Genomic DNA, 17346 nt, shown 5'->3' with positions numbered 1-17346 from the left:
TGCCCTGAGAATTGAAGAGACCTTACAGAGTCAAACAATATGAGAGCTAGAAATTATGAAACTGAGAAATAAGCTCATCTCAGTAACGTACCCCTTAGGAAATCATGGCCTTTACAGTTGTATGTTACATCACATTAGCATGTTAGTTGACTATAATAACTTGGATGTAGTAGATTCTTGTCTTCATTCATTTGCTTGTGCTTCTCCATCTGCTCTGTATTTTGCTTTAAGCTGATTTTCTTCATGAACTCATCTGAGGGGAAGTACCACTTCTATGACGCTGCTGCCTCACTGTTTCTAAGATAGTAAACTTTTATCTCAGATCTGACATCTCCCAGTCCCTAGATGTAAAATATGGTGACACAGAATTACTTAACACTTGAAAAATCCCCTGCCAGGCAGCATGCTTTCTACCCTCCCATTCCTCAGAGGCTTGTAAAATGAATGATTCAATCTCCCAAAGCTGGCCAGAGTTCACACTTTTTGCATGTCAGAGGTTTAGAATTCCAAAAACACTTCTATTGCTTTCTTAAGTCTTAATTCTGTATAAAGTCTAACACAGCCTCAGACTTTAGCAATGGGTCTGAATATCTTTTTTTTTCGAAGTTAACAGTAGCAAAATTGGAAAATTTAGTCCTCTCTTTTCTTTACAAATAATTCCATATTTATAAGGCTATTGATCCTTAACTCAAAAGCTTTAATAATGTGGGTAGCAGATGAGCACCTATAAAAGGGAATTGAACTTCAGAGTGTGTCATAACTAAGACAACTATATCTTCCAGTTATACTTTTCAATTTAATCTGTTGACCCTTAATCCTGCTCTTATCCAGAAGTTTGGACAGTGTTCAGGTGCTTTTATGTACTATTAATTTTTTTTAACAATATTTAGTGTTTCCCCAACAAGATTTTTAAAATTTCTGCTTTCTAGGAATGTTGTTTTCCCTGTACTGATACATTATTCTGAATTTGTTTTCTCAGTAAAGATGATAAATTCATATTTACAGGCTAACAGCTTTTGTCCTCAAGTCCTTTGCACAGTCTCGTGGGTTTATTTTCATTGACCCGAAAGAACTAACAACTGCCAAAGACTGGATCATCCAGCATCAGAAAGAAGATGGTTCTTTTCCTGCTATGGGCAGGATACTAAATAAGGACATTCAGGTAAAAACTATACAGACTCAAAATCATGCAATAGGTGCATTTTTAAAGTTATTATCGAAGCATGAAGTGATGCAGTTTCTTATGCCTAATATGAGTATTGCATTTGAAAGGCTAGAATAGTGTAGGAAGAACCAGGAGAATTTCGGTAAAAAGTCGTCTGTCAATGTATCTGCGTGCTGTCCTGTTAGAATGGAAAGCAAGATGTCAAGTCTTGCAAAACACTTCAGAGTCATGTCTTGGAGTATGAAGTTATGCGCATTGAGTTTGTTCTCAGGCTATTGCTAGGGAAGGAAGCTACAATGTTGGGTCAGGTTCCTAAATTTCGTACTCCCTATGTGCAAAGGAAAAGAAGTTCTGTGATGCCACAGCTTCTCTTATAGTTATAACACATTCTTTGTCTTGCTTCAAGAGTCTTTTTATCCAGCGTCCTTTTCTCTAGTTTTCATCCAGTGGTTTGCGTTTGTTGTCCTCCAGGGTGGAATCCATGGTAAGATCTCCCTGACAGCTTATGTGGTTGCATCTCTTCTGGAAACAGGTGTAACTTCTGAGGTAACAAAAACTTAGCTAAAATAGCTCTTGTGTTCTACATATTCTAAAAATTCTCTCCATTTTTTTTTTAAACTTAATTTTACTGCTGTTCACTTTCAAAGTTCTGTACTCACTAGAATGATAGCATCCAGGTACCAGAGGCTGTTGGAAAGCCTTGAGATTATTCTAAAGTTAAGGAATCTTGAAGTTATTCAAGGTGATGTCCCATCCTTCAGCCACCACCTCAAGGGTTATTCTACGAGAGCAAAACTCTTCCCTGCAACCCCATCCCCCAACCTCTCCCAAAAATAGCTGCAAAAAATGTTTTCTGTCTTGCAATTTCAAGGTGTGATTGCAGCCTATGCAGATACTGGTAGTTTGCTTATATATACTTTAGCTAGCTTAGTGCTAACAGCAGATTAACTAGGGCTGCATAGGCTTTGGGGATCCAGGAAACTTTTGCGGTCTGCCTTTTGCTACAGTGGCCAAAATGCTACTGCTATTAGATTACAGTATCTTTGGAGAGCTGCGCTCCTGTAATGTGCTGGATTGAGGACTCTGGAGAAAAATGTTTCTCTTCTTTGTAATGAGACAGAACAGGAACACTACAGAAAAAATAAAAGCTACATAGGAACATGCAATTACGCTGGATAATTTTTGAAGGAGGGAAAAAAAGAATTGCTTCCAGTACAACTGGCGTTTTAAAGATTCTTTCTTAAAACTCACGGTAAAAACAGGGCTTCTCTGCTCTGTTGTATTTTTGCCTGCATGCAATTTCACTAGAATGGAGGTGATCAGGTAACATTACATTAAACGTTCCCACTAACTGACTGGGAAAATGTCCACTTGCAGATGCGCTGAACAAGTCATGAATACAGTTCTTCACTTGCTCTTCAACAGCCAGGGAAAGAGTGGTGGTGGGCAAGTAGGTCTGTACAGGTAGAACTGGAAAATTAAAACAGGAGGTGTAGTGGATATTGCAGCATGTCTTGGTGATCTGTACTCAGACAAAAGGATTGCCCATTCAGGCAGTCCCTTTCAACCCAGTGAGTTTATGGAGACTTTGAAACAGCCAGTGCAAACAGCAGTATCTATTCAGAAATTCTGTGATAATCTCAGCACTTCTGATGGCATCCCTGTAGAGCTTGAAGAGTGAGACCATGCTGCTGCTGCAAGCAGATACCCCCTAACCCCCAGTTCTTGTTGGAGCGGAAGGCCTTCAACCTTATTTAAAATTAAAAAAAAAAAAAAAAGAAATTAGAAAATCCTCCAATGCTCATAGAGTAACTTTCTGCCTCCCTGTCAGTGGTGTCCCCCCTCTGAGAAGTGATGTGATGTTCTCCCTGGGCTGCTGTGTGTCAAGACAGCCCTAGCATTTTTATTTGCTGGAAGTGCAGTTTATGTGGATCTAATAGTTTTCCTAGAGGAGATTTGCAAGTGTTACTAACGATCTTAGCTAGGAAATGAGGAAGGGGAAGGTTAGTGCCACAGGGAAATCAAAGGAAACCAAATTACATCAAGTCCAATTAAATTGTTTCTATAAATTATCAGAGCCACGTTCCTACATGGTGAGGTCATTGAGGGAGTTAATAAAACATGTTTGTTGGCTGCAGGGACCCCTGGGAACCTTGGCCTTTATTATCCTCTGGCGTCTGCTAGACGCTCCAGAGTGTCAGGAACACAATCAAACATACAGTAGAGAGCTCGCTTCTGCTCTGTTCATCTGCTGCCTTGCAGGGGCATGAAATTTCTTCAGCTTTAGGGGGGAATAAATGTTTCTCAGTGTTAGTCTAGATCATTCTTGCGATGCTATTTGCTCCTTTTTTTGAATTTGTGATGCATGGCTTTTCTTAGGGAAAGGAAACTGTTAGTGTCATTCTGCAGAGAGCAAAATGCATCTTTCCTAGCTCGTTTTGTTTGTTTGTTTGTTTTTTTAATGGACATAAAGCAATGAGAAATAAAGTGATTCTAATTTCTGAGATACAGAGGCTGGTAATCTCTCTGGGCTCTTTCCCCTAAATATAGGAAGAAAGAACAGCTGTTGACAAAGCAAAACACTTCTTAGAGTCCAACTTGTATTCAGCAGAAGACCCCTACACTACTGCCTTGACTGCATATGCCCTGACACTGCTACACAGTCCTTCTGCTGCTGTGACACTGCGGAAAATGAACAGCATGGCTATTACACAAGGTACTGTGCTTCTGGGTCCAATCTGGCAAGTCCCTGAACTGGCAATCCTCTTATAGGACCAAGCAAATAGCCCTTGCAACTTGAATGATATATTTGAGTTACTAGAGAGGGTAGAGCCCGTGAGATGAGGTCTTCCTCACAGTATCGTTTGACTTTGTAAGGCAAGAAGAGTTTTCCTGATTCTCTGTAAAGAGGGCTGAGTACCTTAGTTCCACACATGCAGCTGATGCTGAAGGAAGGCAAGTGTACCAGAGGCTCTGCAGTGCCTTTCCTGTCGATATGACAGAGTTTGCCTTGTAACACGTCATATTCCCTGATGGTCTATTTTGATCCAAAATCCAAGAATTACCTAATTTGTCATGTTGAGCCATTTTAGTAATTGCAAAGGGAGCCTCTTGCCCAGGGGATGCTTGTCTAAAAGGAGGGACAGTGCAGTTCAGGGCATGAATCTGTTCTTTGAGTCAATGAAAAAGTAGAATTTGATTCTTCCCATATACAGAGGCTTAGCTGTAATAACATTACATATTCCACTGTCCTATTTTTCTAGATGGCTTTACACACTGGAGCTTGACGGGAACTCTTGTTACTGATGAAGATACCTTCATGGGATTTAATGATGGTCTCTCTCAGTCAGGTACTTGTACTGCAAAGACAGAGATAAGGGAATGGGCTGCAACAGCAGGCCACTGACTGTGTGTATTCTAGTGAATTGCTTATATCATACAAGGTATTCTGAAAATGGCAGTCAGTCAGGACAGGGTCTGGATGAAATGAGAGCTCATAAAGGCAGGTAATGTGCTGAAAGTGCTGGTTAAGAGCAAATGAGAGATAGAGCTAGATGTGGTCAAGACAGAACTGTCTTTTCAGCCCCCGCTATCTCACTATTTTTCAGTCCAGTTTTATAAAGACAGCGAGTGATACAGAAGAGTGAAAGCCATATGGGATTCCATCAGGGAGGAATCACTTGAAATGGAAATCTGAGAGAAGTCAAATACATGTAATTTTAGAGCTGTTTAGCTTGTATTTTCAAATGGACCTAAGCTAGGGATTGTATACCCAGCTTTTATTGCCAGTCACTGGCATTTCAGCTGATTTCCTAGACTTTAACTATCAAAGCCACAGCAACAGTGAATGATGTTATAATTTTCAAGTCACTTAAAGCCACTGATTCTTCTAATATAATGTAGGTGCACCAATGTTCAGGAGGGATCTAACTGGATGTTGTAAGAAAATCTCTAGGACAGGAATACAGTATGGGGAGCAGCAAAGTAGAACTGGAGTGGGAGAGAAATTCCTTATGGGATACAATCAAGTAGAAAAGAGGTTATCTATTGTGTGAAGGAAAGAGCTTATGTTGGAAGCAGAGATATCTTTGGAAGGTGATGCATCTTGGGTGCAGACTTCTTTTAACTTCACTTTTCTCTTCGTGTGTTTACTTCTACAGGGTCTTAACTTTTTTTTTATTTTTCAGTTAATGAATATTCATAGAACTATCTCTAGACCTGCCCAGATTCTCACTTCTAGATAGTATTTTGATTTTTATTTTTTCGCCCCTCTTTTTCAGTTGTTTCTGCAGAAGTGGAAATGACATCTTATGCCCTTTTGACGTACACACTCCTAGGAGATGTGGCCTCTGCGCTCCCAGTAGTAAAATGGCTTTCACAGCAAAGGAACGCACTTGGAGGATTCTCATCTACTCAGGTGGGCTGCCTCCGAAGAAGGCAGCTTCAATGCATGCATAATCAATTGTAGAAATCAATTGATTCAGGAATGGTTAACACAGAGTTTCTGTCTAGAGTCCAGACAAAAACTGTCTGTGTCCTGGTAAGAAGAAAACCTTTCCGGTGCTCTTTACTGCTTTCTTCTCGGACTGATAATTTGGAAGGAACCTAGACTTTGTCTTTACAGATGCCTTTGACAGCAAAAGTGAACAAAACCTAGTGTGCTATCTGAAATAATAAGGAAGATTCTGCTACCAGATGCTGATGACTGTACAGCATGGTGCTTGTTTGTAAGTTTAATGTGCTCCTGTATTCCTCACTATTCTGATCTCTACCTCTTCTGATCCGTAGGACACATGTGTAGCCCTGCAGGCTCTGGCTGAATATGCTATCCTTTCTTATGTTGGAGGAGTCAACCTTACCATTTCCTTGGCTTCTACTAATCTAGATTACCAGGAGACATTTGAGCTTAACAAGATGAATAAAAAAGTCCTCCAGACTGCAGTGGTAGGTGGCTTTGTGTTTATGTAGCCAATTTTTTAAAGTGATCCATGTGAGCTGTGTTCTGAATGACAACTCAGGTAAGTTCAGTAGTGGGAAAAGCACAAGTTAAACACTGAGATCTTGGGACTTTCTGGGGTTTTATGGCTGGGTTCTGATGTGAAGGAGACAGCACTCAAAGGCATTTTTACCATAGCTAATGCCTGATGTTTATTTTGTGCTGCTGCTTGGTTCTACCATTGTTAAATGCAGGTGGCTGAAAAGAGTGAGCCCTGCTAACTTCAATTCTGCAGTCTCCTCTATAACCGGAAAGATATTTTGTACAGAATAAAGCTAAAATTGATATTTGTTTCCATTCTGAGTGCCATGTCTTGTGTCTTAATTGTGGATTCTCCTCAGATCCCCAGTATTCCAACGGGGCTGTTTGTGAGTGCCAAAGGTGAAGGCTGCTGTCTGATGCAGGTAAAGTTGCTATGGGGCTGGAGAAAGTTTGTGAGCAGATGATCTCTAAACTCACAGTCTGTTTGCTACTTTTTTTAATCCCAGTTTGCTATGAGGAAGGAGTTACGCTTTGAATTTCTCTCAAAGTAGTTGCATAACATGGTGTTGCTTTAATTCATAGAAGTAAATGTGATTGTACTAGGGTGAATCTGCTCTGGTACAGCTTTACCTATATATAACTGTGTTGTAAAGCCTCTATTGCCTCTGTGCCCGCCATTACCTCTCTCTGAAGAGATCTGGTGTTTATGCTGGTCTTTAGGGAACATTTGTAGATGCTATGAAACGTTGGGGTCTAATAAACTGCCCTGATTTGTTTTGGTTTTCCCCCCTTTCTGCTGCAGATTGATGTCACTTACAATGTACCTGATCCTATTGCCAAACCAGCTTTCCAGCTCCTGGTTAACCTGAAGGAGCCAAAGTCAGAGCAGCATCTTCAAGCTCCAAATCTCCTGCGGTCTGTCTCTCCAGATGAGAATCGCTCTGAAGCCTTGCACAGAGAGAGGGCACTGGTGGATGATGATGACCCAGCTTCAGATCAGGACCATCGGGAATACAAAGTCATACTGGAGACCTGCACTAGGTAGGAAATGCCAGTCTGCATCATGTCCTGCCTGTTTCTCAAAGACCGTCTAGTTTGCTGATCAGCACATCTATACTGATACATTCATTGATATAGGAAAAATATCAAATTCTTTCTGCACTGTCCGTATCTCAAACAGCATAAGATAGAACACCTCACATGCAGATTGCAGAATTTTAACCATAATTGTGGGTTGTAGGACAGAGTTATTGCATGGACATCCACAGCATTGTCTGCTGGCATTAATAAGTTTAGTACTAAGTATATGTCAAAGGTAGAGAAACAAGAACAAAATTTACTAAGAGGGCAACACCTTGGGTTTTTATCATTAAGTTTCATTATTGCCCCTCCAAACCCTGAAGAAGACAAATTGAATGTCCTTTGCTTGTATCAGGAGGAAAATAAAAAGTTCTGGATTATTTTCTAGGTCTTCAGTAACAGGCTTTCCTTAAAGCCTAAAAGAGCTAGGTAATTTCAGCTGGTTAACTAATATCTTAAATGTGTCAATAGTTTTATAAATATTATTGACTTGACTTTAATGTTTGAGTTGCTTATTCTTCAGTTCTGGATACCAAAAACCTAACAGAAGATGCTTGTTGCCATGGTATGAATTTGGAATCTATGGTAAAGGCACAATATATGCAGTTATTTGTTAATAAGCTCTCTAAAGCTCATTGCTTATCTCCTTGTTCCATATAAAGAAATTTAAAATAATTTTTAAAGATGGCATGATACTAAAGTCCCAGAAGTTTCATTTCTAGCTCTCAAAGCACTTTGCAAAGTCATTAGCAGTTCCGTCTCACTCTATAGATTGGGAAACTCAAGATATTAGGAGAAAACAGCTTGCCTATAGACAAACAGCAGCAAGAATAGTTTCTGACCTGTATTCAATTCACTTGCATGTTTTGCTTAAACATGTTAGTACTGCTGCAGTTATCAGGAATTGCTGATCTCTTTACAAAATGTTTTGATTTTTAAGGAGGTTGTTGGAAAGTTGGCCCAAAAGAGGGAAAGCTACAACCACAGTAAATAAGGAGGGCTTACAGCATCCTACTATATACCAGAAGAAGCCATTCCAAAGAAATTCATAACTAACCTGCATATTTGTGACCAGGAGCATGGCAGGTGGTGGGGCTACAGCTTCACTGAACTCAGACAGCAGAAGTCAAGTTAACAGCTCAGATGCAATTCATGGAAAAGGAAAACTTTCACTCCCCCATCAGTTTCTGTCTCCTTCCTTCCTGCAGAGGCAAAACCATACAGTGACTACAGTCCTGAAAACAGTCGCAGTGACTCCAGGCAAAGCTGAGATCTTGTTATCTCTGTCAACACACTTGCCCCTTGCTCGCATGGCCATGTTGCTGGCAGATGCATTGCCTCTGATTGCCACAAGCCTGTGAAATCCTGGGCCAGGCATTGTTTGGACTAGTTGAATTCTTTCTCCCTCCAGTAATAACAGCCAGTGACAAGCAACTCAAACTCATCATCCAAAAGTTTGCTAGGGTTGGTCTGGCTGTATATAACGCAATATCCCTTTCTCAACCTCTTCTCCCCCCACCTAAGCACTGCAGCTTGTACTGGGGACGTAGGCTTGTAAAGTCTTGTCAGTCCCTTGAAGATGCCTGTAACTAAGGAGGCTGCCCTGCATCAACACAACCTTTCTGTTTTTATTTCTGAAACTTCTGCCCTGGGAATTGCTGGAACAAAGACAGAAATTTGAGAGGAAGCCCAGTCCATGGAGATTGATTACTTGGAAAGAAAACAAAAGCTTTCCTCCCCTTCTTCCTGTAATGATGCTCCTTTAACTCCTTCATCATCTTATTTAGGCAATGTGAATAGAGGAGTGCATCTAAGGATGACAATTGAAATATTTTGAGCTGGGGGTGTTCTTCAGAATGTAATTAAGTGTTGTCATGCTCAGTGAAGTCCTTGGGGCGCTTTCGAGGAGTTAGGGAGAACACAGTATGGGAAATAGAGGGCTATGATATATAACAGAGGATGGGAAAAATGCAGGTAAAGGGATACTATAGGATTTTTTAGGGAGTATGGTGCATGGAATTAGATTGGGATTAACAAGGCTTAACGTCTCTGGGAGACTGTCAGCCCTGAACTGTCTTAGGCAGAGCCAACTGGATCTGTCCGCAGACCATCTCACGCTACTGTGGGCGTATGAGCTGGGCTGTGGCATTACATCCAGGTTGGCTCTGTGCAGTGTTTCAGCAAACTCACACACCCACCCCAGCTGTGGAGGTCTCCATAGAGAGGCCTCCAAGTAGCCCTGCAGGAGCCAGTTCAGATCTGGCAAATTTTGTCCTGGAAGCTGTGTACTGTGTTTTCTAGTGCTGGGCATGAGCTAATAAGCCCTCCTGGGTCCAAGCTCATTGTCTTTGTGGTGTAACTGAACAGCAAGCAGGTAAGCTGCCAAGGAGGGATAGTTTAGAGCTGACTATATGTGGATGCAGAGAAAAGGAGCATTGTTTTGGAATTAGCAAGAGCTTCTTTGTTATGATGTCGACTCTTCTGCCATGCTGCAAGAAATTGAAATCTTTTGCAGTGGCCCAAATAAACTTTCCACCCCTTCCTGTGTTTTGTTTTTGGTTTTGGGTTTGTTTTGTGCACGTTTCAGCAGTAACAACTCTGGATTTCTGAATTGGTTTTTTTGAGTCTTTATTGATATTATAGAGGATGATATAGGCAGTGAATTCTTTAACAGTAGTAGCTAGAGTGTGAGTTTGCCGAGTCATTAGCAAAGATACTTTTCTCAGGGTCAATTAGATGCTGCAGGGAAACGGCCATTTACGAAACCCCAGGGTTGAATGACTTTGCCTGGTATTGGGAAGTAGCATTCTTCTTACACCACAATCCATTTACAGCCCTCCACTTAGGAAAGAACAGAAGTTTCTTCTACTCCAAGGGGTTATTTCCTTTTACCAAGTGCATTTGCTCAGGGATTAATTGAAAAATAAAGCAAGCAGCCCCACAGGAGACTACATCTTTTCTTCTGCTTTTCTACCTCCATTTGCCTGGACACCTTCTACATCTCTGCCCTCTGTGAGTTGTGCTTATTTTTTGTTGAATAAAAGCAGAAAAAAGGATTTTGTAAAACCAAGTAGGCTGTGGCTTTTAACAAGTCCTTCAAAGAAGAGTAGATCCTTTTAATATTTTTTCCTCTGAAGTTTGTTTCAGTTGTTCTCCATCATGAGTTGTCCATGTACCAGTTGTTATCTTGGATCCTGAGTTTGTTTTCATTCTTTCTTTTTGTTCTCATGGGAAGATGGCTGCACTCTGGATCTTCTAACATGGCTGTCTTGGAAGTGCCATTGTTCTCAGGGTTTCGTGCAGATATTGAGAGCCTAGAGCAGGTAAGATGTTGTAATGAGAGTGCAAGGCATGATCTTGGGCCTGGACCTGGCTCTCTAATTGGCAGGGATTCCCTTTGGGGAGCAAATGCCATTGAATGTTAGAGCACTGTCTGAAAAGATGCAAATAAAATTGGGGAGGCAGGAGATTTCACTTGTCAAAAAATATTTCTCAGAAATGAATAAACAGATGTTCTGAGCAAGATTAACAAATTTACTGAACATGGCCGAGTGAAGGTTTATTACTGAGCACAGTGCACAGTAATTAAATGAGACCCATTTGGAAATGCTGAAGTGAAAATGTGCTCTAACAGGAGCTGTTTATGGCTTCTTAGTGGGCTGTGTTATCTCCAACATCTGGATTCCATTTCTTTGGAGGCTCTGTGTCTTGGAATTTTTTGCCGCCTTTTTTTTTTTTCTTTTCTTTTCTTCTGGGAGAACATCATGTTTATTGCAAGCCAAACTAAGGTGGACAGAATGTGCCTCTTACCCAGCCAGCCCTCTAGGGGAGATGAACTGTAATCTTTAGCTTTGCTTTATATTTTGTGGAAGCATTACAGTGTATTCATGTGTGGGTTTTATGCTGCAAATAGTTTTTAAGGACTCTTTAACTAAAGAGGTGTAAAATCTTTGCATCCTTGAGAACTAGTAAAGAGCTAAAACCTATTTTGCTTCCAAAAGATCTCTTCCATTAATAGCTTTATCTTCATTATACTGGGAGGGGGAGGGATTTGGGGAAAGAATTTTAAAGTAGAATTGTAGTGAAGACCAGGCAACTTAATTTGACATCCTACTTCAAGGATAAGTGCATGTTGCTTTGTCTTCTCTAGGATTTCAATTAATTTGGCTAATTTATAATATAAACACCATTGCATTTTCTTGGAGAAAATGAGACCGATATATTCCTCTTCAGGGGCTTACAATCCATGTCAAAAGTTGCTGTCAGATAGTCTCCTGGGCTGTCACTGAAGCCAGAGAAACTTGTGTATTAGTCCTTGAGAAGAGAATTGCATCCTTTCAGTATTAGGGAGCTGTGCTGGAATACTTTTGTACAGAGATGTGTGTTGATCAGATACGAAATTATTCCTGTAAAGAGAAATATTAAAGTTATTTTATATCTGTTCACAGCTGCATGTTGAGAAATCTGTTTTCAAATGCATGCATGTAAAATGTATCAAATTTTTATTTGCCTGTTGACCTTTGAGTCTGATATTCTCTCTCACATGCAACAAATGGTGCAACAAACTGAATATGGCTATTGAGATGAGGCAAGACCACCAGTAGGAGGTCACCAGTATCCCTGTGGTAAGAGAAAGGAGGAAAATTAGGTGAGGGGGCTTGTAGTGGGTTTGGTTACTATTTTATTGCCTCCTGCTGAAGGTGCTAGAGTGACAGTCGTTTGTACTGCTTTCAAATAAGTTCTCTTTCATACTAATTTATGTAAATAACGGTAGAAAAAACATGGATGGAAACCTGGCTTAGGACCAGAGAACTCAACAGGATGGGACAGGAGGAGAACAACAGGATATCTTTATGGTGTTAAACCCATGGAATGTTTTATCAGCAGAGGGAAAGAATTGAAACAAAGAATGCAATGGGGATTTCATTACAGAAGAACAGAAAAAATTTTAGGTTAAGTAACAAATCCCTGTACGCCTTATTTTTCCTGAAAAAGGCTAAGAAGAAATTACAGAAATAGGAGCTCCCATTTTCCAGGCTGTACTGAGCGAATATGTCCTTTACTGGTTTCAGCAGGGGACAGAGTTAAGAGTTTCTAGGCTGAGAGTCCTGAGAAGGTCCCATATGCTCATGTTTTACAAGGGACTCCATGTTCTACCATTTCAGTCCCTGAATGTTTTTTCCTTTTTGCCAAGGCAGCTGTGCTCTGGTGTGAGACTTATTTACATGGCTGGGCCATGCAGGTGTCCCAGACAAAGGGTTGTAAACCAAACATGCTTATTTTGTATTTAGTTACTACTAAAAGGCTGCTACATGCAGCAATCTGCTCCTGTGCTGTGTCTGATGGTTTACACTAACCTGCATTCAGGGCATGTTGTACATGTTCTAAGTAGTGGAAACACTGAAGATAATAGTGCATCTAGATTAACATAAGGATATACTCTCTGCAAGAAACTCTGATTCTGCTTCCCTAATGAGCCAGCTGTATAATGTTTCAAAACACTTTTGTTTGTGGTATCTATTGTTCTCTCTCATCTGCTAGAGTGCTGCCATAATCCTTGTGCTCTGCAACACCAGCTTGCCTCTGATGTTTAGTTTCTCATGGTTTCAGAGATTCTTGTGTCACATTCAGTGCCATCTTGATGGTGCCTCAGCACTGCTAGCTCCTTGACCAGGTGCTGGTCAGCACTCCTAAATCAGAAACAAACACTGGGCATATTGAAACTGGAGCAGAGAAAGAGGGAGACTTACCCACACTGCTTGTGTGTCAGATAGATGCATCAATGTCTGGGAAGATGCAGCTTCCTACCCTTCCTCTGTTCTGTCATCTCCCCAAGCGTGGTCTGGATGGAAGCAGTCAGAGGGTAAAAGCAAGCTGCCCTGCTACTGCACAAGAGTTATTTTCTCAAAGCTGAATTGAATGAGCCCTCCAGCATGTTAGGCTTTCTATAGCACTAAGCAGATCTGTTGGTTGTGTTTTCCCTTGTGGTATCTTGTTGCCTGTCTGAATCTCATGTTCCTGCCTCTATGGGTAGAGAAGCAACAGAGTCCCAGCATAGCCCCATCTGTTAGGGTCTCTGGGCATAGAATAGCAGGTGGTTTCTTTTCCTTTCTCCCTGTCTTAAGGGGGAAAGGAGCTGATTCTCTTTCTTAACTGGTAAGGCTGAGTTCCTGCAGCACAGAGCTGATCTGAGTTAAGTCCTTGCAAATCTCAGAAGGATGTCAGGTACTTCATGCAGTGCATACTTCTTCAGTGCTTATAAGATACAAAAAAGTTGGTTCAAAACCCACTGTTTTGAAAGTTCTTTGGGTGAAAGACTATGTAGTTGGTGCCTTGATTTGGAGAGAGGATTCTGTGCTTGGGATTCAGTACTGGGCAGTCTATTTCCATAATCAGAACAGAATTACTTCCTTTGGGCAGTAGGAGATTTTGCTAAATTGGGAAGGATATTGCATCTTCAAGGGGGAATGTTCCCCTTGAAGAGCTGAATTCCATCTCTCTTATTGCAGAAACGCTTTGCATCTGTAAAAATGAAATGTAGGGACAAAGCTCAAGCATATATATAGGTAGGCGGTGAAGATGCAGATCCAACCCCTATGATTTATTCATGGCTATCAAATGTGTATCCAAATTATGCTGACCAAAATGAAATTCTTCAGTACCCAGTACTAGTTTTGTTATGTATTTTGGACACTACCTCCAGCAGAGGCAAGTCCTGTAATTCCCACTGCTGCATTTTCTTGTTACCCTAGCCATTTCCCTCTCCTCCTGGTGAGGAGGGGCAGGGCTGTAAATCAGATTTCCTTGTTTGTTGTTTGCCCTCACAAGGGAGCAGTGTGCGCAGAGCGGACCCACGTGCAGCTCCGGGGCAGTGATGGTTAATGAATGCTCTGTTGCACGTTGAGGGCAGCCCCCCTGGCTGTGCAGCCACAAATCCTTCTAATAATGCTGGGTGTCGACAAGGTCAGGAGGTCACCACAGGCTGGTATATATCAAGCTTCACCAGAAAAATGCAACTTTAGCTGAGCTGAGCATTTCCCGGTGGCGCCAGCCTCTCCAAGCCCTCATAAAAGGACTGTCTGCAGCCATCTACTGCTGAGTAATAACAGCCACCATCAGGCCCCTAAAATTATAAGGACAAATTAAATTGGCCCTTTCCATATTGTGTGGGACTTAAACACATGTTCCTTTGCTTGTTACAGTAATAGCAGGAAGCTGTGTGCAGGGTTTTACAACTAGAAGCACTATACTGAAGAAATTCACAGTTAAAGCTGTTGGTAGCAGGTTTGGGCAAATTTCAGTAGAAATGCTTTTTGCTTCATGTCATTCTTTCTAATACATAACAATAATAATGCTTTATTCTCCTTTCCACAGAGTTTTCATTCTACGATCTCAAAATAACTTAGGAACATTTACTAAAAAAAAAAGCCAAGGAAATATCATCCCTATGTCACAAATGGGATTGTCTGACAGAGAAGTTAAAATAATAGGACAGTTTGGAGGACGGAATTAAAGTTATCTGCTCTGGCCCTCACTTGACTCCCCAAACTGGGATTAAAATGCAAGAGTCCTTTTCCACAGACCATCATCCTTCCTAGATTCTGAATTATATGTTTTTCACATGATAGATGTGTTCTGAATCCAATTTATCAAAACGGTAATAGTTGATCAACTTATCGAGTACATACAGCATGATGGTCATCATAATATTGAGATGTTAGTATTCCAAATATGGAAAATCACAGGACTAACTCTTCTGGAAATTTTAAAAATAAAATGTTGCAGAATTATATCAGATGACAGCATTTGTATTTTGGGGGTGATTCATTAGCATTCTGTACCAGGGAGATAGTTACTGGATTCTTTGAGGCGGTGCAGTAATTTGTAAATGAGGGCTCTTGCACTTTCCTCTAAGACTGTGATCATGATATACGTACAGACCTGCACTCGGCATGAGGAGATGAGCACTTTTACAAATGGCTGGGGTAGATTAGGGGCAGTAGCATCCCAGACGTGGGAAGTACTCCTGGACTGTGTTCTGATATTCCTTAGGTATGCAAATTGTCCCAATAAATAAAAAGCATAAGAAGAGGTAGTCTGTGGGCCTGACTGGTTCAATGCAAATGACAAATCCCTGGGACTCAGAGGGAGAGAAGATGAGTAGCAGAAGCCTGGCCTGACCCCATTCGTCAAAAGGAAGGATGCCTAGGGCTCTTTCAAATGGCTGCTCTTTTCAAATGTAAGGATTAATTCTCCTGGCAGAAGAATGTTTTGGATTTTTCAGCTGGTGGGAGAAGGGGACCTTTAATACCCGGTGTGATCCAGCAGCATAATTCCCTGGCAATCTGAAGGAGTGTAAATAAGAGACTTTATCGAGTGTTTTGGGGTCTCTGAGGTCTTGCTTGAGCCTTGGTACTGAAAACAATCCGGGAGCTATTCAGTTAGATTATGGATGATTTGTCAGGCATAGTATGAGAGAGATAAATGCACCACGGAGCAGGAAGAACACTCGGCACTGTGCACCTTGCAAGCATTCCTCGTCGGGTCACAGAAAAGAACACAGATGGCTTTTTCCTCAGTTGTATGATAGTGACTGCAAACCTCTTTGCATTTCCCTTCCTTTCATGAAACATCCTTTTCCAGCAAAGAAATCCCGGGGGTTTAGTGTCTGATTGGTTTTCTAAGCATTCTAAAAATCTTTCTTATTCTCTAATTTCAACCCGTTCTCTACAAAATGAGATGAAACTAAACCTGTTGATTTTTTTTCCCCAGTTATTGATGAACAAGCAAATTGGATTAAAAAGATATGAAGTGGATGGAAGAAAAGTCCTTTTTTATTTTGATGAGGTAATGATTTTGTTTCTTATAATTTTGTTGCTTTTCAATGAAAGGCAAATGACCAGTAAATCAGGCGTAGATACATATTGATGTTGATGGTCCCTCACAGATGAGGATTACCATGCAGCTTTAACTGGCTGCTTGCTTGAGCCTCTTTTGAGGCAGGTAGATGGTGTGGTTTTCGTTGGAAACCAAAGCGTAATAGAGGCAAGTGATTAGCTTCAGCCTATATAGAATTTCTGGGCAGGTATTACTTAATTTTTGCTTCAAAATAATCTGACCTTCAGGTACAACTAGTGTTGCTAAAAGGACGGAGTAAAAGTGCAGTCTAATTCAGATCTCACAGCACATACCTGAGAGTGGAAGACAAGATCTCTCCTGGCTCGGTCATCAGCAGTAAATTGTTTGCTAGTTGCATTAGCAAGCTGGCTGATGACAGGAGTGGTGTTAGGTAAGTCAGAGAATAGAGCTTGAGTTTCAGGTTTGACTTTCTGACATTGTTGTATGGCAAGTATGTGCTTTAAAGACCAGCAAAGTATCACGTATTTTAATTCATCCTGTCTGGCTTTTATTCATTATCTTTGTCTCTATACCTAGTATTGGAGGTGTCTTTGTTCTCCCCAAGTGTCCAGCACAGCGACTAGCATTGGGGGCACATGCTACGTTTATTTGTCTCTTTCTTCACTTAAAGTGCAGGTTTTGTTACAATAAGTCTTTTACACAATTTCATACAGATTCCTAGCCAGTGCATGACGTGTGTAAAGTTTCAAGCTTTCAGAGAGCATATAGTTGGGAAAACAGCTCCTGTTCCTGTCAAAGTGTATGATTACTATGAGCCAGGTATGTGCCTGTTTTCCTTTGATTTTTGCCAGCATTAGAGCTCTAGGCATAAGGCTCACTTGTGATTTCTCATTCTTGCTGGCTTGCAGCTTTTGAAGCAACTCGTTTCTACAACGTGAGTGAAAACAGTCCCTTGGCTCGGGAGCTCTGTGATGGGCCAACGTGCAATGAAGTGGAAAGCTCAGCTAGCCAATGGGTTGGTAAGTTGCACCAAAGCCAAGCAGATTTTTTGGAAAATGGAGCACACAGACATACTTTCCAGGAGTTCAGAACTCAAAATGATATTTAGAAAAATGCTCTATTTCACTATCTCTGTTAGTGGAAGTTTTACAAAGGTCTGTGGGATAGCAATATTAAACTTAGGACAGCCAAACAGACCAGTGTAGTCTGCTCTTCAGTCACCAGAGTGACTATTATTTGCTTCAGAGTCAAGATATAATGTGTA

The 17346-nt window shown here is 41.0% G+C and overlaps 1 protein-coding gene across 4 annotated transcripts in view; it reads left to right on the top strand.

Moving 5' to 3' along the window:
* The window catches only part of CPAMD8 (C3 and PZP like alpha-2-macroglobulin domain containing 8), a 58513-nt gene that overhangs the window by 30380 nt on the left and 10787 nt on the right, over positions 1 to 17346 (top strand). For all 4 annotated transcript variants that reach the window (XM_069790354.1, XM_069790355.1, XM_069790353.1 and 1 more), the window contains 12 exons: positions 1006 to 1162; positions 1637 to 1711; positions 3716 to 3881; positions 4429 to 4515; positions 5446 to 5582; positions 5954 to 6109; positions 6503 to 6565; positions 6946 to 7184; positions 10459 to 10546; positions 15996 to 16070; positions 16796 to 16901; positions 16991 to 17101. In XM_069790354.1, the coding sequence (XP_069646455.1) occupies positions 1006 to 1162; positions 1637 to 1711; positions 3716 to 3881; positions 4429 to 4515; positions 5446 to 5582; positions 5954 to 6109; positions 6503 to 6565; positions 6946 to 7184; positions 10459 to 10546; positions 15996 to 16070; positions 16796 to 16901; positions 16991 to 17101 (1460 nt within the window). The remainder of the gene's footprint in view (positions 1 to 1005; positions 1163 to 1636; positions 1712 to 3715; positions 3882 to 4428; positions 4516 to 5445; positions 5583 to 5953; positions 6110 to 6502; positions 6566 to 6945; positions 7185 to 10458; positions 10547 to 15995; positions 16071 to 16795; positions 16902 to 16990; positions 17102 to 17346) is intronic.

This window comes from Haliaeetus albicilla, chromosome 8, assembly GCF_947461875.1.
Source record: "Haliaeetus albicilla chromosome 8, bHalAlb1.1, whole genome shotgun sequence".
Lineage (NCBI taxonomy): Eukaryota > Metazoa > Chordata > Aves > Accipitriformes > Accipitridae > Haliaeetus > Haliaeetus albicilla.
The sequence above is the reverse complement of the archived record's forward strand: the minus strand, read 5'-3'. Positions and strand labels throughout refer to the sequence as shown.